This window comes from Eubalaena glacialis, chromosome 2 (assembly GCF_028564815.1).
Source record: "Eubalaena glacialis isolate mEubGla1 chromosome 2, mEubGla1.1.hap2.+ XY, whole genome shotgun sequence".
Lineage (NCBI taxonomy): Eukaryota > Metazoa > Chordata > Mammalia > Artiodactyla > Balaenidae > Eubalaena > Eubalaena glacialis.
In genome coordinates, this window is record NC_083717.1 from 5,843,903 (window position 1) to 5,865,394 (window position 21,492).

Here is a 21,492-nt window from a genome sequence, read left to right on the forward strand (position 1 = left end):
GTTTTTTTTTTTTAATTTTTATTTGAGTATAGTTGATTTACAATTTGTGTTAGTTTCAGGTGTACAGTGAAGTGAATCAGTTCTACGTACACGTATATCCACTGTTTTTTAGATTCTATTCCCATGTAGGCCATTACAGAGTATTGAGTAGAGTTCCATGTGCCATACAGTAGGTCCTTGTTAGTTATCTGTTTTATATATAGTAGTGTGTATGTGTCAATCCCAATCTCCCAATTTTTCCCTCCTCCACCTACATACCATTTCTGTTTTGGTTTTTTAGCTGCATTGGGTCTTCGTTGCTGCACGCGGGCTTTTCTCTAGTTGCAGCGAGCGTAGGCTACTCTTCGTTGCAATGCGTGGGCTTCTCATTGCGGTGGCTTCTCTTGTTGTGGAGCACGGGCTCTAGGTGTGCGGGCTTCAGTAGTTGTGGCACGTGGGCTCAGTAGTTGTGGCTCGTGGGCTCTAGAGCGCAGGCTCAGTAGTTGTGGCTCACGGGCTTAGTTGCTCCGTGGCATGTGGGATCTTCCCGGACCAGGGCTTGAACCCGTGTCCCCTGCATTGGCAGGCAGATTCTCAACCACTGCGCCACCAGGGAAGTCCCCACATACCGTTTCTAAAGGCTAGAGACAGAATGGTATCCAAGGCACGGCAACAGTTAACTGAGTATGCCAACACAGTTTCTCAGTTATTTAGCTGACTTTTGGAAGTGCATCCTACTTTTAAAATGCCTCAGCAAAGCACGGGTTAATATTGCTTCAGGAATTTTAATAACAGTTTGTTGTCACTGTTCTGGTGCCACTGCTTCCTGACAGTTCATGACTGGCAGGACCGTAAGGTACGATATTCCTGCAGCGGGAGATTTCCCAGTGTGTGCTTAGGGTTAGCAGGGCAGGTCAGTGGGGACAACCTCGTTCCATTTCGCCCACATGATTGACTAGGGTGGCTATTGTACTTTTAAATAAGCCATTCTATTTTGGTAGACCTTTTCTCCTTTTTTAACACTGCAGTTTCCATAGGAAACCCACAGTGGACTCACCATGGCCAAGTGGAGGGGGGTGGCAGGTTGCATGAACATGTCTGTTGGTCCTTGGCCTTTGCCTGTCACAGGCTTTGTGATTGATTCTGTGATTTCAATTCTGTCCAACTTAACTGCTCTCCCCGCAGACCCAGCCTGGAGCCCTTTGTTGCCCTAAATATTTCCTGAAAGATCTTTTATTAACTTTTTCTTTTCTGCTCTAATTTTTCTCCCTCTTACCTACTTTAGCCTGTAGCCCTGTAACAATAATGAGAAAGAAAAATACATCTAGTGGTGTGATCAGGTGAAGCAACAAATGCATTTCTCTTCTCTATTTAAAAAAAAAAGAACTTTCAAACTTACTCGTTTTCTCCTCTGCTAAATGCTTGTAGAGAAGACAGAATGAAAAGATTGAAAAGGCCCAACTTTTCCTAATTAAATCTTTCATTGTGAATAGTAGCTGGGAGAAGAGCAAAGTTTTTTTCTTTTAAATTATGGTAGTTGTGATATTTTAGGAAAAATTAAGGCAGGAGGCAATCAGATTATCAGGGGTTGTTTGCTTTTGTAATCAGAATTGATTTCTGTGACACTCAAATAGAGTGGTTTGCTAGTGTGAGAGGCTGCTAGTTGTCTGCCAGTTTTGGTTTGCCCCATCTTTGTGGGTTATAAAACCCCTAATTGTATCTGGCATGTGGTCACTTGGAATCCAGGCTATGTTTCCCCACCTCTTTTGCCTCTAGGCATCACTGTATTACAAAATGTTGATTAATTGCTTGTAAATGGAAGTGCCATGTGCAATTTCTTGGAAGAATTGTAAAGGAGGAAGGCTTTTTTCCCTTTTCCGTCTTCCTAAGGGGAATGCAGGCACGATGGCTAAGCTCAGGCAGCCTTTTTGGAGCATGAGGTGGGATCCATGAATGGTTGAGCAACAAGATACCAGGAACCTCTGGACTGCCCGTGTGTGAGAGAGAAACTCTTGTGTAACTCCTGTTACTTGTGGTTTGTTCTCCTATGGTACTTACCACTGTCTTAACTCATATATCTCTGAATCTATTTCATCTGGTTTTGTATGAGGACAGCTCTTGGAGATTTTTTGTTTTCATATCAGACTCTATGCCTCAGAGGTAAAGGAATGCTTTATCTGGTGGACAGGAACAATCTTAACTCTTATAAATACAAATGTGTGAGATGTTCTGCAGTGTCTAGAATCTAACTTGTCATGTAAGAAGCCATCATGGTGATGCTTTTAAAATCACAAAAATGCTCTTCCCCCGTGCTTTGCCTTTCTCTTCCTCCTCCCCTAAGGTTTCAATCCTGAAGCCAGTCAGTGCAACAGGAAAAGAGGCATTCAGGTGTTGGGGGGTGGGCGTGGTGGCCCAGAGCGGGGTGGGGAGCCTGGCTTGGGGGGTCGAAGCCCAAGCAGGACCAGGGCCAGGAGGTTGGAGGTGCAGGTGAGGAGGGTGAGCCGGACAGGTGTCCAGGTAGGAAGAAAGAGCATGGGGAGATGGGTTCCTGCATTAATACACGGGTGCATAGTTGAAAGAACCCAGAAGGTTCCACAGAGCCCACTCACCCAGGGAGTTAATAAGGGCAGAGGACACAGCTTAGCAGGGGTTAGAAAGCACAGGCGAAGGTCAGGGTTCCCAGGGGCTTACTGGCGCAGCCCCCCAGGCTCGTTTCTTGGTTGCTCAGGGCATACTTTATCTCCAGGTAAGAACTTTCAAGACATATTCAACGAGTCTGGGTGTTGGGAGTGCGTGGGAAGAAATGTCTAGCGCTGTCTTCTGTGCCCGACTGGTCAGGTGCCTCTAACCAGGTATAAGCCAGCGACCTACACATCCCTAGACATGTGAACAAGCTGGTCCTGGAGCCTCCAAGGTGTTTGCAACTTTGAACAGGACATGACACATCTCGAGCTCACCTACTCATCTGGATCTTGACCCAGCATCAGTATCAGACTTCCAGGTGTCCCTGCAGGTCAGCATAGAGCCATCCCAACCCAGCTGTAAGATAACCCTGCTTCATGCAGTTATATGTAGGGGTATCGATGGTGTACATAGGTAGGTTAAAAATAGTGGACGCCAGAGTTCTCGCTGTTAGAGAAGGGAGTTAACAAATAGGAAACGGAGAAAATGAGAATGAACCGTGCGGTGTTGTATTGGAATCCATCTATTGGTGTGAACTTGGGATTCAGGTTCAGATGTGTGTGTACAGATCTGTACAGATGTGTGTGTGTGGGTGAGTGTGTGTATTCTCTAATTCTGTGCACTGAGAATACTGAGCCCCAAAATAACAATGAGCACATCTAGTGCCCAGATTTTGGCTTGTAAGTACTATTTTCCACAGAATCAGCTCATTGGAGAAATGGCTGATTGATTCCAAGACTGTGGCAGCAAAAGTACAAGATTAGCTTGACTATCTCTTGCCAGAAAGCAGGGAAGTACTCAGAGAGTGATGGGGTGTCAAAAGGACACTGGGACATTTGGTGAAACTTGGTTGGGGGCTGAGGATTAGATGGTAATGATGTATCATGCTCAGTTTTTGACTTTGGTGATTATATTGTGGTTTTGCAGGAAAATGTCTTTGTAGGAATACCCTAAAGTTTATGGGACATCAAGCCAACAGCTTAATCTCAAATGGGTCAGGGCAGAAAAGCAGGTCTTTGCATTGTATTGTGAACTTTTCTCTAACTTTGTGAGAGGTTGAACAAAAGAAAAACACTCAAAAATTGTGGTCAGCGATGATACATATTTTTTTCAAGGATGCTGGGGTCCAACCCTGAGACCCTTCTTGAGAAAAAATATTTGTCTTATTATTCCTTTATGGAAAAAACTCTGTTGCATTAAAATAACGTTCTTATAGAAAGAATATTGGAAAAATTTTTAAATATGTTTCTTCACTAATACATCTGTGTTTAAAATTGTAATATAAATATACTGTATTTAATTAGTATATTTAGTATATTGTGTATAATCATTTAGATTTTAATTTATATATAAATATTTAACTTATATAAATAAGTAAATAGGGGTGTGTGTATATATATATATATATATAATTTATATATATATACCCACAAAAATAAAATATACATATAGTTTGCTGGCCATGCAGTGAAGTTTTAGAACCCAAAGTAGAAGGCAGGTCACTTTTTTCCATCTGGCTTTTTTTTTTTTCCTTTCTTTTCTTCTTCTTCTTCTTCTTCTTCTTCTTTTTTTTTTAAATTCTTATTAAGTACACTCATTTTCTTTTTTTAAAAAAATTAATTAATTAATTTATTTTTGGCTGTGTTGGGTCTTCGTTTCTGTGCGAGGGCCTTCTCTAGTTGTGGCAAGCGGGGGCCACCCTTCATCGCGGTGCGCGGGCCTCTTCACTGTCGCGGCCTCTCTTGTTTGCGGAGCACAGGCTCCAGACGCGCAGGCTCAGTAGTTGTGGCTCACGGGCCCAGTTGCTCCGCGGCATGTGGGATCTTCCCAGACCAGGGCTCGAACCCGTGTCCCCTGCATTGGCAGGCAGATTCTCAACCACTGCGCCACCAGGGAAGCCCCCTTTTTTTTTTTTTAACGGATCTGTGTGTATATTTTCTTTCTTGGTCGTTGGAGAAACCTTTTTTTCTTTTTAAAGCAGATCTAATCTTTTTCAGCAGACTAAGCCTCCATGATAATGTCTGATATTGGTGAGCAATCCGCTGGTGCTTTGAAATGTCAGCCAAAACTTGTTGAGAGGAACTTGTGGAAGGTTCTTACCGGGATCGTTGGAGAGCCTGTAGCAGCGTTTCGGGGTTGACCGTGGGCTCAGGGGCGGTAGGGTGACGCGGTCTCCCTGTCTCGATGCGATGGTTTGTTTAAGCGTGTGGGGAAGTGCAGGAGGAGTTGTCCCTCTCGGGGCTCTGGGCCGGGTCTCCTGACCGGTCCCCTTAGTGAGACGGGCTCTTGTGGCTGGACCCCTGGGCCAGGCCGCCGAGCGGCACTAGCTGTGGCCCGCGTCATGTCTGGCCCTCGCAATGCTCGTCGCCCTGCTAATGGCATAGCTTTTCCTGATTTGGTTTAACATTGAACAGACAGCCCTCTGTGAACCCCTGCTTCTGTTTTTGTGAGCGGTAACACTCCACCCTGTGAAAATAACTTAGCCCTTCACCTTGTAGGAGTGTAGGTGTACTTTGGGTACATTAACTGACTGTGTGATTTCTTGTTTTTCTTTTACAGTCACCCTGTCCCACATCACACAGCTGGTCCTCAGCCACAACAAGCTAACAAGTAAGTCAACGCTGTCCTCTGTTACACAATTTCTGACTTTTAGGGACTGTGGCAGTACTGCTGATTCTTCTGTTTTCCTTTAAAGACACTGATGACAAATGATTATTTAGGCAGACTGAGAGGTTACTTGGGTGACGCTAAGGTACCTGAGCAGATGGTGGTCCTGTATTCTGTAGTTTGCTCTCTTTTGAGGATTCTTTCCTATCATGTGTGTAAACTGAAGAAAGACAGTGACATTGTTTGTCTGGAAATGGTCCCCTTAGAGCATGGTAAATGCTGCAGTGACCTGAAATGCTGAGACTTTCATTATTATTTCAAAAAAAAAAAAAATACTTATCAAAAAGAGGAGGGCTTCCCTGGTGGCGCAGTGGCTAAGAATCCGCCTGCCAATGCAGGGGACACGGGTTTGATCCCTGGTCCAGGAAGATCCCACATGCTGTGGAGCAACTAAGCCCGTGCACCACAACTACTGAGCCTGTGCTCTAGAGCCCGTGAGCCACAACTACTGAGCCCGCGAGCCACAACTACTGAAGCCCGCACGCTTAGAGCCCGTGCTCCGCAACTACTGAAGCCCGTACGCCTAGAGCCTGTGCTCCGCAACAAGAGAAGCCACCTCAATGAGAAGCCCGCGCACTGCAACAAAGAGTAGCCCCCGCTCGCCGCAACTAGAGAAAGCCCGCGCGCAGCAATGAAGACCCAACGCAGCCAAAAATAAATAAATAAATTAATTAAAAAAAAAGTTAGAATAAGAGTTCTTTGCTTTCATTTATACTTTCTCCTCAAAAGGGGAAAATGTAACTGTTGCTATACGTTTCTTCCCTGCTTGATGGGGGGAGAAGAAAAGCCCAAAGTTGTAAAAATTATATAAACTTGCATCTGCGTTTTTCAAGTTCTTGAGTCTGGTTTCCAAGGAAAATTGTCCTGGGCATTGGCAGTGGTACGGTTAACATATAGTAGATTTCATACCTCTTTGTAAAGCGTATCTTCTGTGAATAATTGTGGGCCATTTTATTTTTAGAGCTGTGGCTTTAAAGGTTTTAATGACAGGGACCCACTCTGCCGTCTCATTTCTAATTGACGGTCACTTCTTTGTGCTTGCCGTATTTCCTGCAGACTTGAATGATTTTTCTAATCATGTGGCCGGAATTTGTTAGGGAGCTTTCCACGTCCAGTGAAACCAAGCAGAATGTCATGTTGAGGGATTTGTGTCGCGAATTTATGTGTGTGTGTGATTATATACAGCTTGAAGCAATGTCACAGAGCTGTTGATTACTGAGAATTGAGTGGCAGTTAGGGCCCTGGTGTGCAGCAGACAGGCATATTAGTTCATTTTTAGCAAAAAGCACATGTTTGTATGGCAAGGGCAGAGGGGCACAATTGTCATGTTTGCGTATCGGGGGCCCCAGCAACTGAAAGTGAGGCTGACAGGTCACGTGTGATCATTATTGTAACAGGTAATATGCTGCCACTTTCATTGTTTTTGTAGCATATGGTCCTACTCTTCACTGAGACCCTAATCCCAGTTCAGAGGGGATTTGCAGTTTGTTTTGGAGGGAGGACTGCATGATCCCTAAATTCCCCCAGATTTTGTGAGCAGAAATTCCCGAAGCTCTCTGTCGTTTAGCTCATGAACATATTTCTTAATTGCCAAGCTTACTACTGTTGTTAGATCTTGCATCATCATCAGAGCAAAAGGTTCCATTTAAACAAGAAAGCCAAACATGTTTTACTCCTGTTATACCATTTATTGATCTGGTCCTTAAAAAATCTTTCAGGTGGTTGTAGTTTATTTCTTTTTAAATGTCCACAAAGAGAGAAATCTCAGGGATCAGGGGATCAATTTGTCTTTCCGGGCATGCAACATGAGATTAATTTGGGGAGGCATAAATACAGAGTTAAATTGTGTCTGCTGTTAAAGAGGTTCGCTGTGAATGGATCCAAACTTTTTATTTCTTTCTTCCCTTTTTTTTTTTTTCCCCCTTTCTCCCATTTGAGACACTCTTGACCTAATCCAGTAAGCTCTAATTAATCGTCTTAGTAAATTCTGTTTCAAGCCACTGTGAGTGGTGTCAGTGACATCCGATCTGTTCCACTAAGGTCAAATTAGCATCTTTTACTATTTTTCTGGCATTTAAATGAATGGCTTTGCTCTGGTTTTTCCAGTGTTTATAGTAAATATGTCCATTTGATGGAAATATAAATATGCATTACAGGGAGGTGGGTGAGCCCACCCTCCTGTCACTTTTTATTGTAATCAGTGTCTTTCACTTTCCGTGGTTTTTAACGGGGACTGGATGACAACACCGCATTCAGACTCAGACTCAAAAGATAAACCCCTCAGCGCTGCTTTCATCTTGCAAAAGTATGTGTGTTTTTCTCTTCGTGTGCCAGTTACACTGTCGTGATGTCTTCTCTTGCGTACTTAGGGAATGAATCACCAGCTTCGTCACACTGGGACCTTGATCTGGGGACAGCTCTTGACTCCACGGACTGAGTCGGTATCTGTAGGGCCGTTGGAACAGTGTAGCACTCGCACCTTTTCATGCTGGTGGTTTTGACATCAGTGGGTCCACTCAACGCAGTACGACTGAGGCCACGTGGAAGGGGGAAGCGGGCTGATGACCCCTAAATTCCCCAAGATTTTGTGAGTGGAAATTCTTGACGTTTTCGACACAAGAGTTCGTTAACGTCTTTCAAAATTGTCAGTGTGATCGCTGTTAGAGGTTCCTCATTATCACAGCGACACGATTGACATTTAAACCTGGGGCTCGGGGCCCTGCTGATGGGTTTTGGTGCAGTGATTGCGGGGTGACCCTGCCGGCAGCAACTTGCCCAGGGACACGTTCCCGCGATGCACTGAAGGAGTGGGAGGCCGAGTCACGAGTGAATCTTTTCCTTCTGCATTTTTGCTGTGACTGGGCAGTAGCTGTCTGGGCCCCGGAAGGAGGTGCTTTTCTGGCTTCAGAGGAAAGCTGAGGTTCTGACGCCAGGCTGCCCCGCCCCTCCCTTCCCCCCTTGCCCGCCCCCACCCTCTGCCCATCCTCCTCCCACTCCCCTGCCCGCCAGAGCCAGCCGGAACTCTCTTCCCGCAGTGCCTGTTGTTCACAGACTCTTTTTTTTTTTTTTTTTTTTTAATAGGCATTTCTAAGTGCACATGTCAAGGGCCAGCTTTTAAATCTTTTTTTTTTTTTTTTTTTTTTAAAGATCAAATTTATAGAGAGAATGTTTTGCTTATTTCTTTTAAATTTTATTTATTTATTTATGGCTGTGTTGGGTCTTCATTTCTGCTCGAGGGCTTTCTCCAGTTGTGGCAAGTGGGGGCCACTCTTCATCGCAGTGCGCGGGCCTCTCACTATCGCGGCCTCTCTTGTTGCGGAGCACAGGCTCCAGACGCGCAGGCTCAGTAATTGTGGCTCACGGGCCCAGCTGCTCCGCGGCATGTGGGATCTTCCGGGACCAGGGCTCGAACCCGTGTCCCCTGCATTGGCAGGCGGACTCTCAACCACTGCGCCACCAGGGAAGCCCTTCACAGACTCTTGACACCAGCCTGACCCTTCCTTGTCCTCCTGTTACTTCCTGTTCCTTCCTCTCCAGAGATATCTTAAGCTTTGTTGAAGGCAGGGACCATGTCTTGTTCTTTTTTTTTTTTTTTATATTTATTTATTTATTTGGCTGCGCCGGGTCTTCGTTGACACCTGCGGGCTCTTAGTTGCGGCATGCACACTTCTTAGTTGTGGCATGTGGACTCCTTAGTTGTGGCATGTGGGCTCTTAGTTGTGGCATGTGGGCTCCTTAGTTGCGGCATGCGGGATCTTAGTTCCCCAGCCAGGGATCGAACCCAGGCCCCCTGCCTTGGGAGCACGGAGTCTTAGCCACTGGACCACCAGGGAAGTCCCTGTTATTCTTCTTTAAGGCCTGATGCTGAGTGCACAGCGGCTTCCCAGTGAGTCCTCATAGAAAGCAGTAGTGGTTGCTGGGAGGGAGCAGACAGGGCCAGCAGGGCCGGAGGGAAGTAGCCGGCCTCCGTGAAGTGGTCAGTGCAGGAACCCGGTAGTTTCCTCAGGATCATCTGCTTAACGGACTTGGTTAGTTGTGACCACTACACACTTCTGTTTCTGAACTACTCACGGGCTCATTTCAGATGCGCTGGGCTGTGAGTGCTCTAGAGAAACAGAACCGTAGGTCCTGGAAATTGCTGTCTGCGTCCCCTTCATAGGGGCCCTTTCATCGGTAAGGAATGATGTGCTAACATGGTACAGGCAGACCTCGCTTTATTGCACCTGGCAGATATTTGCGGGGTTTTTTTTGGAAATTGAAGGTCTGTGGCAACCTTGCGTCAAGCAAGGCTGTTGGCACCATTCTTTTCCTACAGCATTTGCTTACCTCGTGTCTCTGCGTCACACTTTGGTAATTCTCACAATATTTCAAACCCTCCACCAGCAAAAAGACGACAACTCGTTGAAGGCTCAGAGGATGGTTCGCACTTTTTTCTTTTTTTTTTTTTAGCAATAAAGTACTTTTTAAGGTATGTACATTGTTTTTTAGACATAATGCTTTGCACACTTAATAGATGACAGGATAGTATAAACATAACTGTTACAGGCACCAGGAAGCCAAAAATTCGTGTGACTCAGTTTACTGCAGTAATCTCTTTACTGTGGTGGGTGGTCTGGAACCAAACCTGCATTGTCCCCAAGGTGTGCCTGTGCTCCTCGGGGACACCTAAGGATCTACGGTGGGGAAAGCTGGTATCATGACCACCCATGGGTGTTTTTTTCCACCCAGCGACCCTTGTGGGCTCAGCTGAGTTTCATTTCTCCAAAGGGAAGTAAAGACCTATACTATCCTAGGTCTCCAGGTTTGGGGCCTGCTACTCTTTCACTTAGTTTTATATACTTAAGGTCCCAAATGATTTACTAATATTTTCATACAGTGAATTGTAGGTTAAGTTTCTTGAAATTAGGAACCCTGTCATATGCTTATATATTGTACCATCCCGCAGCAGTGCCAAAAGCGTGCAGAACATGAAATAGACACTCAGTTAATGCCGGTTGATTAGTGGGTTGGTAGGTGGTATGTTTTGCTAAGTCCCAGCCGTCCGAGATGATAGACTCAAGGGCTTGCTTGCCCTCAGTGTTTCTAAGATGGGGACGCAGCATTATTTCAAAGGTGATCTTCCTGTGTCTCTGCTCTCCTGCCTTTGTGATGACTCTCCCTTGTAATAAGCCAGTGTTAGATAAGTCTTTTGCAGTCTGCGCCTTACCTGATCCCTGGTTTTTATGGTATTTGGGAGTATTAGCTTTGTAAATGTTTTTCTGCTTGTTTTCAGTCTTAAAGAGGAATTTCTTTCTGAGACAACCATTTTAAGACTTGTCCACTAGAGGTCACTGTTGGGATACGTTACTTTTTTTTTTTCCCTCATCTTATACTAAAAGATTAGAAACCAAATTTGTGTTGTCAGACGAAATTTTTTTTGCAAGCTTCTCGGCTCCGTCCAACAGGGATGTTACTACTGCCATTTACATAATGCAGTTTTGCCATAATTAATGTAGATAAGGAGGTATGTTATTTTTCTGTTTGGCTCCCAAAATTTAATTATACATTCAGTGTCACGTGTCATTTTTAGTGTTTATTATGGCTACTTTCTCATGTTAGAAACTTTTCTTCCAGTCTGTTTAAAGTGAGAGGATTTTATTGCCTTTTATAGTATTTTTCGTATTGAGTATATATGAGATTTTTTTTCTCCTGTGGAAGAAAGAAGTTTAAAATATATATGTATGTGACTAGATTTTAATTTAAAAATAACCGTGCATTTTGTGCATATTTAGACTGATTCTTTTACTGAATGCCACTGTGTAGGGAAGAATACTATGCATTGTGAAATGAATTACATTCTGCATCACTGATAAAACAATCTCTGAGCATTAATTTTTTTAATGTGATGCTTTTCTTAATTTTAAAAAGAATTTTATTCTTACAGCCAAACCTATGTACAAATATTGCCAGCGCCTTAAATATGACAACAGTATTTATTTTCATTTTGTGACCCATGCATGTTAAGGACTTAACCCTCATCATTTTCTGCAAGATGCAAAGGATGTCTTTTTGCTTTGCGCAAACACTGAGCAACCAGCTCTATGTAAACCCTTCATAAGTGTGGGTCTCTGAATGTAATTGTTTAGTTTTATACTTTGAACTTTTAACTGTCATGTAAAACATTCTCTTGAGATATTAGCAGCTTTGCCGGCCATTTGAAGCCTTAACTGTGACCCTGTCTTGTCATTTAATGGGTCGGAAATGGGTAGGCAGGCAGTAAACCTAAGTGTGATGGCAAAACTTATTTCTTTTTTTTGTTATTATTTATTATTTTTTATTTCTGTTTCTTATTAGTTATAGCTTATATATGAATTCAAAATTACAGTGAACAAGACAGTACTAGGGTATTTTCTTTAGTGATTTCAGTAACTTCTTTATAAAGATAATATTCTAAACACATGGAAGCTAATGTAATGTTTTAAGATTTTATGCAGATGTATATATTGATAGGATCTCTACTGTACGTGTTACTATAAAGGAATTAAGGAGCATGTTTTGCATGAAAATATTGCAGTCTCAAAATACGCAGGTCCAATTATAATGAAGAAAAGTAAGCAGTTTTTAAAAAGCATAATAAATTGAAACCCTTTCCGACAGACATAATAGATTGTTGAGACGAATGAGAAAAATTAACTGTCCCAACTTATAAGAATGACCTTCACCAGCCTTCCAGCACCTTCCTATTGCCAAGTGTCTAGTTATTTCCTCTTTCATAGATTATTTGTCATGCTTTATGCAAAAGTTCTTGTGCATGGCTTGTATGAACTTAAACTATGAGAGAGAATATGCAAAATAAATCGCCTCTCTGACATGAATTTACCTTGTGACAGTATCAAAGCAACTTGCTGTTTGCATTTTAACAGAGTACGAATGTATTTATAATACAGAGGCTTTGATCAATAGCTTAATTTTTAATTAGTGCACATTCATCAGTTTGTTCCTGGGCCATCATTTGAAAGATTGGATTCGAAAAAACGTATACATAGTATTGAGGCAGACAGCTATTAATCGAACAGTATCTTTCTGATGGTGCCACTGGTTAGGTACCGTTTAAAAAATCGCCTGTGGTTGGGAGTTTGTTGTTTTGGGTTTTAGTAAGGAAGCATGCAGGGCCGTCACATGGAAGCATCTGTTGGCCCCGTGGTCCAGAACCAGCACAGTCCAAGACCAGCGGGTGAAGTTGAAGGTGGGTTTCGATGCAGTTGTATCCTCCGCTCAGACACTTGTCATCCTCTGATCTCTTTCATGTCAGCCCCACCATCCAAAATGTACCTACTCTAGAATTCCTCTTCTTGGAGTCCTGCCCTGTGCTAAGAGGAAGCAAGCTAAGGGTAGTGTGTTAATTCTTCCACAATAGATTTTTAAATGGAACGACTTCAATTATGGGAATTTCAGAAAGGTGGCAGGCTGTGGAGATCATTATGTGCGGGCTGGTGGAACCTGTCACTTTCCAAACCCTAGCTCACCCACTGCGGGGAGCTGATCTTGGACAGGGTTTCTTTCACTATTTTTTTAAAATTTAAAAAATTAAAAAAAAATTTTTATTGGAGTATAGTTGATTTACAATGTTGTTTTAGTTTCTGCTGTACAGCAAAGTGAATCAGTTACACATATACATATATCCTCTCTTTTTTAGATTCTTTTCCCATTATAGGCCATTACAGAGAATTGAGTAGAGTTCCCTATGCGATACAGGAGGTCCTTATTAGTTATCTATTTTATATGTAGTAGTGTGTATATGTCAATCCCAGTCTCCCAATTTATCCCTCCCCCCGTCCCCTTCGGGTAACCATAAGACTGTTTTCTACAGTTGTGATTCTATTTCTGTTTTGTAAATAAGTTCATTTGTACCGTTTGTTTTAGATTCCACATATAAGTGATATCATACGATATTTGTCCTTCTGTCTGACTTACTTCACTCATTATGACAATCTCTAGGTCCATCCATGTGGCTGCAAATGGCATTATTTCATTCTTTCTTATGGCTGAGTAGTATTCCATTGTATATATGTACCACATCTTCTTTATCCATTCCTCCATCAGTGGACATTTGGGTTGCTTCCATGTCCTGGCTATCTTTTACTATTTACAATAGAACCCTCAAACGGAATTTATCTACTAGCAGAAGTTTCTATATAAATCATCTGCTGACTCTCTCTTCTAGGTAATGTGTGTGTACATGTGTATCATGGTGGCTGGGGGAGCAGATATTCTAAAAGGTGCAATACTTGGTGATACACATTCTTTTAGAGCAGTTCTTGATGTTTCATAACTCACCTTTTTAAAGAATAGGGTGAAAACTGTGTCCATGATTCCTAGAAAATCGCACATAATCCTTATAATTTCAACAGGTTTGCAGATCCTGTTAAAACCATCCATGAATTTTTTAGGGGTGCGTGGAGCTCAGATTTAGAAACCTTGAGTCGGGGAGGGATAACAGTATATTTGCAGTGTGGATACACCAATCCTGTATCTTAAAGGGGATGCTTCCTGGAAATATGTGCAAAACTTCAAAAAGGTGATTTTTAAGGCATGTGAAGCTCATTCTTTTTATGATAGCTTTTAAAAAGTGCTCATAAGCTCCACCTGATTTACATGCTTCAATTTAAATTTTATGAAATAAGAATTTGTAATCTTGAGTGAAGCACACATGCAGGCAGATCTCCTTTTATCGCACTTTGCCTTATTGAGCTTCACTGATACTTTGTGTTTTTACAAATTGAAGGTTTGTGGCAGCCCTGCACTGAGCAACTGTGTTAGCACCATTTTTCCAACAGGGTTTGCTCACTTCATGTCTCTGTGTCACATGTCGGCAATTTTCACAATATTTCAAACTTTTTCTTTATTATTAAATCTATTATGGTGGTCTGTGATCAGTGATCTTTGCTATCACTGCTGTAACTCGTCGAAGGCGCAGATGATGGTTGGCTCTCTTTAGCAATAAAGTATTTTTTCACTAGGTTAAGAATTTTTTTTTTTTTTAGAAATAATGCTATTGCACACTTAATAGACTACAGTATAGTGTAAACATTTGTACGCACTGGGAAACTCACTTTATTGTGGTGGTCTGGAACCGAACCCGCAGTATCTCCGAGGTAGGCCAGTAGTGTATATATATTTTCAACTCCAGTAAAACATTGAGAAAGCCTTTCTGTTTTCAGTTTTTCTTGCTCTTTGTCAGTCAGCTTAACAGGACAAAACACCGCTCTGATGCAATTGACCACGAGTTAACAAACTCGTCGACCCATTTTCTCCTGTTTTCGATCTGAACTTTCTTGTCTAACCTTCTGCTGTGCCTTTAGGCTTTTCCCGCCTGTGTAGCCTCTGTTCCAGTCACCTGATTCTTAGCAGAAGTGCCTGTCCTTCTCTCCCATTCGTGCTCATCCTTCCAAAAGTTGAGATGCATTCTCATCTTTCTCCACAAAGCCCTTCTTTCCGGCCAACTGTGAGGAGAATAACGGATAAGGTATCCACAGCTTTTTAGCTTCGAAGGACCACATCCCCCAGAGACCATGACCTGAGTGTGAAAGGAAGGGGTGGTTTTGGAGGCCTTGCTCTGTATCCAGGGGAGGCAGCAGGCTTCACATGGTTGAGGAGCCGGAGCTGCAGGTTGGGGGCCTCACTCTGGCTTTGAGCCTCTGTGCCCCCCCTTCCTTCCCCTGCTGCCTCCCCCTGACGATGTCGTGTGCAGCAACGCCCCGCTCTGGGGAATCTCGGAGCCCCGTGGACCAGACATTGGCCCTGGATCATCACTTGTTCAAACGGAAGAGCAGGGAGACTCCCTAAGGTTAAAGGCATAGTGATCGTCAGAAGGGGAGTTAACAAAGGTACAGTGTGGGTTTTGCAGCCCCAGGAATCTTCCTCCACCCCCTTTCCTTCTGCCTCCTGTACCCCTTCATCACCACCGAAACGTAAGGCAAGGAAGGAAGAGAAGCAGCCCCGTGTGGTTGCTCTCTTGCTGAAGCCATTCTTTTTTTTTTTTTTTTTTTAATTGAGGTCTAGTTGATCTACAATCTTGTGTTAATTTCTGCTGTACAGCAAAGTGATTCAGGTATGCATCTATATGCATTCTTTTTCATATTCTTTTCCATTGTGGTTTATCCCAGGATATTGAATATAGGTCTCTGTGCTGTACGGTAGGACCTTGTTATGTATCCATTTGCTGAAGTAATTCTTAATTGTAAAAGAAGACGTGAACTGTTGGCAAAGCGTCGTGTGTGTGTGTGTGAGAGAGAATTGGATTTGTCCACAATCTCCCTCTTAATAATTGAGGATTGAGAGAGTGTGTGTATAATACTACATTATAATAATTTTTAGAGTTTAAGAGCCTAGATAGCTCTTTTTGTGTCCCTGAGCCTGCTTTCTGCACTGATTGCTTGAAATTTATTCAGTGTTCTTTTCTTTCTCACTCTTTTCCGTGTTTCCAGACTTCTTAGGCATCTTTGCTAGAGGAAGGAACCTCCATCCTTTTCTTGTCCTTCACTAGATGTCACCCCCTCCCAGGCCGTTGAAGGTCACTGCCTTTCCTCTTCGTGCTACTGTTCCAACCCAACTCCCAAGTTAAAGCTGTTTATTGATGCCCTGCCTGGTTGATGCTGTAGCCCCTCTGCACTGGAGTGTGATTTCCAAGGTGTGCTCCTACAAGAGTTCACGGTCTGGGAGGACACCCGAAAACTGCATGGACCATTCCTTGGTTCCTTCTGGGAACTTAATGCAAGATTCAGACATCAGCTAAATTTTGCATCCTCAGAGGAGCAGAAATCCATGCTTGTTAGCTTTTTAGAAGATTTGTTTGGCTCTGTGTACACACTTTTTAGACCCCAGGGATAGATATTTTTGCATGTTAAACTTTATACTATAAAATCTGCCTTACTGCTAGCTTGTAACTTTTTCCCCTAATTTTTGTATACTTGATTATTCTCATTGTTGCTGAAAAAGTGGGACCATTTTTTTTTTTTTGTGCAGTAAATTAAGTCAAGGATAGTTTTGGTTAGTAAAACTACTTGAGCTGCAGAATCGTAAGGAGGCCCATGCTAGGATACACTAAGTATGTCCTTCTAGGTGTGGGTGCTCAGTAAGTACCATTGATTAACTGAAAGCATCACTTTTGTCACTTATAATGCTAATAATATGTGGAGGATCTTGGCCATTGTTGGGTGGCTGTTTAGCTATTTTGCTATTTTAATTTTTACCTTGAGGAACATGTAGATCCTGTTAAATGAGAATTTGCTTTACTGTTCCATAATCTTTATGTTTTAAAATAACCTGTAACTACCCTAATTCACTGTTTTAATAGCTGCTCTGGGGGAAATCCCATAAAACCTATAAAGCTGGTTATCATCAGTATACTTTTGAACTTCAAATTCTTATACTAAGATATAATTAGTTCATTATCCACCTCGTGTCTTTGGCCAGAAAACAAAAGTCATTAATCACTATAGGTACAAATGACCTTTTTTTTGCATATAAAATTCTGAAGAGCATAATTATTTGCGAGAGTGAGGAGATTCTTCTTTACATGCAATCGTTAAAATGGCATTCAGGACGGTGATTCCTAATTTGCTGAGAGAATTGGCATCTATGTAATTAGCCTAGACATTACCTCTGTGGTGTGAATAGACTAATGCCTTCCAGCTATTGTAGCCAGGGATTAAAAGGGCTTTCCTTTTACTCTGACCAAGAATGCCCCAATTCAGATTTCATATAGTTTGACATTTCATATAGTTTCTGTTACTTTGGTGTCTTCCCACCAGGGTGAAGGGGGATGGTTGTTATCCAATATCATATTCATCAAATATTGGGGCAAAACAGTGTCTCCTTTCACCATTTCTTCTCAAATGGTCTTCTTCCCCCACTGACTGCCTAACAAATAATCTCACTCGTTTTCATGTATGCTGATGTTTTGGGTCATTTTTCTAGTAACTTCACTGCAGCAGTGTAACTCAAGAATCAGCATAACTGGCCCCATTTGAATTTTGTTCTACCATCCCTTTATCCTTTGTTCAAGAAATTTTATACAGCAGCAGAAGCATGTAACAATCTGGGCATTTTTATTTGTTATGACGACAGACAAAAATCTCCAATTTTTTTTTTTTGGCAACATCGCATGGCTTGTAGGTTCTTAGTTCCCTGACCAGGGATTGAACCCGCACCCTCGGCTGTGAAAGCGCCGAGTCCTAACCACTGGACCGCCAGGGAGTTCCCTCAGATCTCCTATTTTTAGTATAAATATGTCAGGTTTGGGGAAGCAGTGCTATTGGATTTATTTTGCTTTACCTTATCCCATGTGGGATCTTTGGGCATTGTTTGGCCCGTGGGTCAGGGACACTTTGGTGTTCCTGGAAGTGAGCCCGAGGTGGTAGCATTTCACCCCTGGCAGCGCAGGGCGCGTGCCCATCACCAGGTTGTGTCCTAGTCTCGGTCTCGCTGTGGGCCGTGGCTCCCATCAGGTCCCTGCTCTGAGGCTCCCTCTTCTTGCACGTGGGGCGGCCGGCATCCCACTGCTTTCCCATGAAGGAGGCAACGGCTGAGCCACTCATTTGAGGTTTCAAAGAGGCATGCGGGCAGGGACCCCTGGTTTCGACGCTCTGGTCTAGTTCTGCTCCTTTGCAGGAATCGCCAGAGCCGAAACCAGTTTGGTGACGCTGTAGGAAGAGCTGTCAGGGGAGTTCGGTGGAGACGGTGGGGAGACTTCACTTCCAGACTTCATGCCCGTGCTGAGGACGAGGACCTCCATGTGTTCCAGCAGCTTCCGGGCTCCCGGCAGCTGGTGCCTGCTCTCTTCCTCCCCTCTGGTAGCTGAAGGGGACCCCGTTTTCAGTGCCGACCAGATGGTTCTAAAGACCAACGCGTGACCGCCCGGCCCTTCCGCGAGCTGCGCTCAGGCGAGCGCCTGCCCTTCTGGGTCGCGTGGTGCCTGCTGCACCCAGAGCCCGTCTCCCTTCGCGGTTTTGTTTCTTTGCCGCGGGGGCCGCAAGATGCTCTTGCTGAAAAAGCCCCCGGATCAGCTGCAGCCCAGCTGGGTTGCCTCTGCCATCGCTGCTGCCCACTGTCCTGCAGTGACCCGCAGGGTTTCCAAGGCCAGAGGTACAGCAAGTGGTACCTCGCCGCGGGAGCACACGCGGGTGTGGTGAGCTGCTGCCGGGCGACTTGGTTTGGTGGACTCGGGGATTCGGTGCTTTTTCCCCCTCAGCGTCATCCGTACTACCCCGCACTGATTTCGCGGGAATGAGCTGTGTGGGAAAGCAGACGGTGATGGGAAGTGGTTTGATTGCAGCCCCCAGGCTGGGTGCTTTCGCCACCTGAAGTGTCTTTCGTGTTTTGTCTTTTTCCCATTTTATCAGCCCCTGGTCTCAGGAGCTCACTGGCGTGGCAGAGGAGTCCTCATTGGGATCTGATTGATTATTATAATCTTATTCCCCATGATTGTGTGCCGTAAGGGACATGCGTATTGGATTCATGATTTTCATGTCACCACTGACTTTAAAGTTTTCTGATCCAAAATAGGGTTCCCAGACCAGCATCGTCACCGTCCCCTGGGAACTTGTTGGAAATGCAGATTGTTGGACCTCACCCCAAACTACTGAATCAGAAACTCTGGGGTACCCCCCGCCAATATGTGTTTTAACAAGCCCTCCAGTAATTCTGATGTACTTGAGGGTTTGAGGCCCACTGCTTTATTTATTTTAAAAATTTTATTGGAGTACAGTTGATTTACAGTGTTGTTTCACATGTACAGCAAAGTGGTTCAGTTATACATATACACATATTCATTCTTTTTTAGATTCTTTTCCCATGGAGGTTATCACAGAGTACTGAGCAGAGTTCCCTGTGCTCTACAGTAGGTCCTTGTTGGTTATCTATCTTACATATAGTGGTGGGTATGTGTGGTCATCCCAAGCGTCTGGTTTATCCCCGCCACACACACACACATTTCCCCTCTGGTAGCCATAAGTTTGTTTTCAATATGTTTTTGTCTTGCAGATAAGTTCATTTGTTTCTTCCCTCCCTCCCTCCCTCCCTCCCTCCCTCCCTCCCTTCCTTCCTTTCTTATTAGATTCCAGAGGCCCCCTGTATTAGATTAGTGCTGTCCAGCAGAACTTTGCAGTGATTGGAATGTTCTGTATTTGTGCTGTCCAGTATGGTAGCCACGAGTTACATGTAGCTGTCAAGGTCTTTAAATGTGGCTACTGTGACCAAGCACCTGAATTACTGATTGTATTTCATGTGAACTAATCTAGGTTTAAATTTATTTATTATTCTCTCTTTTTTTTTAAATACCTTTATCCAGTTTCCTCACCTCCTACCCCACCACCTCAGGACCGCTGGTGACCACAAATCTGATCTCTTTTGCTTTGAGGTTTTCTGGTGTGTTTTTGTTGTTGCTGTTGTTTTGTTTTTACAGATTCCGCATGTAAGTGAGATCATACAGTATTTGTCTCTCCTTGTGTGACTTACTTCACTTAGCATAATGCCCTCAAGGTCCATCCATGTTGTTGCACATGGTAGGGTTTCCTTCTTTTTTTATGGCTAAATAGTATTCTGTTGTGTGTGTGTGTGTGTGTGTGAGAGAGAGAGAGAGAGAATGAATGTGTATCACATTTTCTTTATTCATCTGTCAACAGACAACTAGGTTGTTTCCATATCTTGGCTATTGTGAATAATGCTGCAGGGAACATGGGGTGCAGATACCTCTTTGACATAGTGATTTTGTTTCCTTGGATTAAATACCTGGAAGTGGAATTGCTGCCTCATATGATAGTTCTATTTTTAACTTTTTGAGGAACCGCCATACTCTTTTTCCCTAGAGGCTACACCAACTTACATACCCATTCTAGATTGATTGATTGATTCATTTATTTATTCATTCATTCATGCCGAGCCTCTCGGCATGCGGGATCTTAGTTCCCTGACCAGTGAGCGGACCCGTGCCCCCTGCAGTGGAAGCGTGGAGTCTTAACCACTGGACCGCCAGGGAGGTCCCCCCACTCTAGAGTTCAGTTGAAATAGCCACACATAACTAGTGGCTGCATCCTGGCCCGCCCAGCCCCAGAGCATCTCCTGCTGTTTATCATTGTGTGAATGAACTCCTAAAAGCTTTTAAGAAAATATGTTATTGATTGTGCAATGGTTAATTGTATATCCTAGAACAAAATGCTCTTAGAGCGAAGCTCCAATTGCTACCACAATAGTTGATTTAGGTTCTTATGTTGGAGAAATGGTTGGCTGCCGTTAGCTAGTGGGGGAAGCATGTTCCTGAAGGTGACATTGATTTTGTGAATACGCTTCATCTGTGCAGCGTCCGGTGGCTGTACCTCTCCTGCATGTAACCGATGAGGACAGATACATGTGCTTTTAGGAGGAGTTACGTGCTGTTCACGCGTAACGCTGGGTCAGTGCGTTCTTAGGGTTGGACCTCTGGTCTGTCTGCTGTGTCCATCCAGTGCCCCCTGCCCCAGGGAGCTTTGTAAAGAAACGTTCATGGAGATTAGGCGAGCCCCGTTTTGCCCGCCGTCCCCGAGCCCCCCAGGCACTTCAGGTTTCTTGTCGTGGAGCCATTCAGAAACTGTCCAGTGGCTGCTTGCTGAGTCTGGGCCGGTACATGGTTCTCTAGCAGAAACTCGAGAATAATTTCCAGGTTGTTAGATTGAGAAGGACTTGAAGGAAGAGAGGGTCTTCCTGGGCTTGTTAGTCTGAATAATTACAAATGCCAGAAGATACGCCGAGATCAGTCTCTGGGCATACGTAGTTCCTGGGGTGACGTGACGCCATCTTTGTCCCCTTTTCCAAAACACAGCAGGCGCTCTGGGCCTAGAGCATCCCCAGCGGTCACGGATCCTCTGACCAAAGCAGAGGGTGGCATGTAGGAGACAGGGCACACCTGAGAGTCCTCAGGGGCCTTTCTGCAACCTCCTCTAGCAACTGAACTCTCAAAATTGAAGCAGCCATCATTGGTTAGACAGAAAATGATACTGAATTCTCTGTCATAAGCAAAGTTCTGCATGGCTGAGCTTCCTAACTGAGGGCCCCATTTGTTGCATTATGTAAATCCATATCATTGATTTTCGCAATCCAGCTCTTCTTAGAATCCTAGAATGCTAAAGCCAGGTGGAAGGGAATGTAGAA

General features: G+C 43.8%; 1 protein-coding gene across 3 annotated transcripts in view; it reads left to right on the forward strand.

Annotated features, from left to right (window-relative positions):
• Nucleotides 1-21,492, forward strand: part of RSU1 (Ras suppressor protein 1) — a 195,822-nt gene that overhangs the window by 19,596 nt on the left and 154,734 nt on the right. For all 3 annotated transcript variants that reach the window (XM_061181554.1, XM_061181553.1, XM_061181555.1), the window contains one exon: nt 5,221-5,271. In XM_061181554.1, the coding sequence (XP_061037537.1) occupies nt 5,221-5,271 (51 nt within the window). The remainder of the gene's footprint in view (nt 1-5,220; nt 5,272-21,492) is intronic.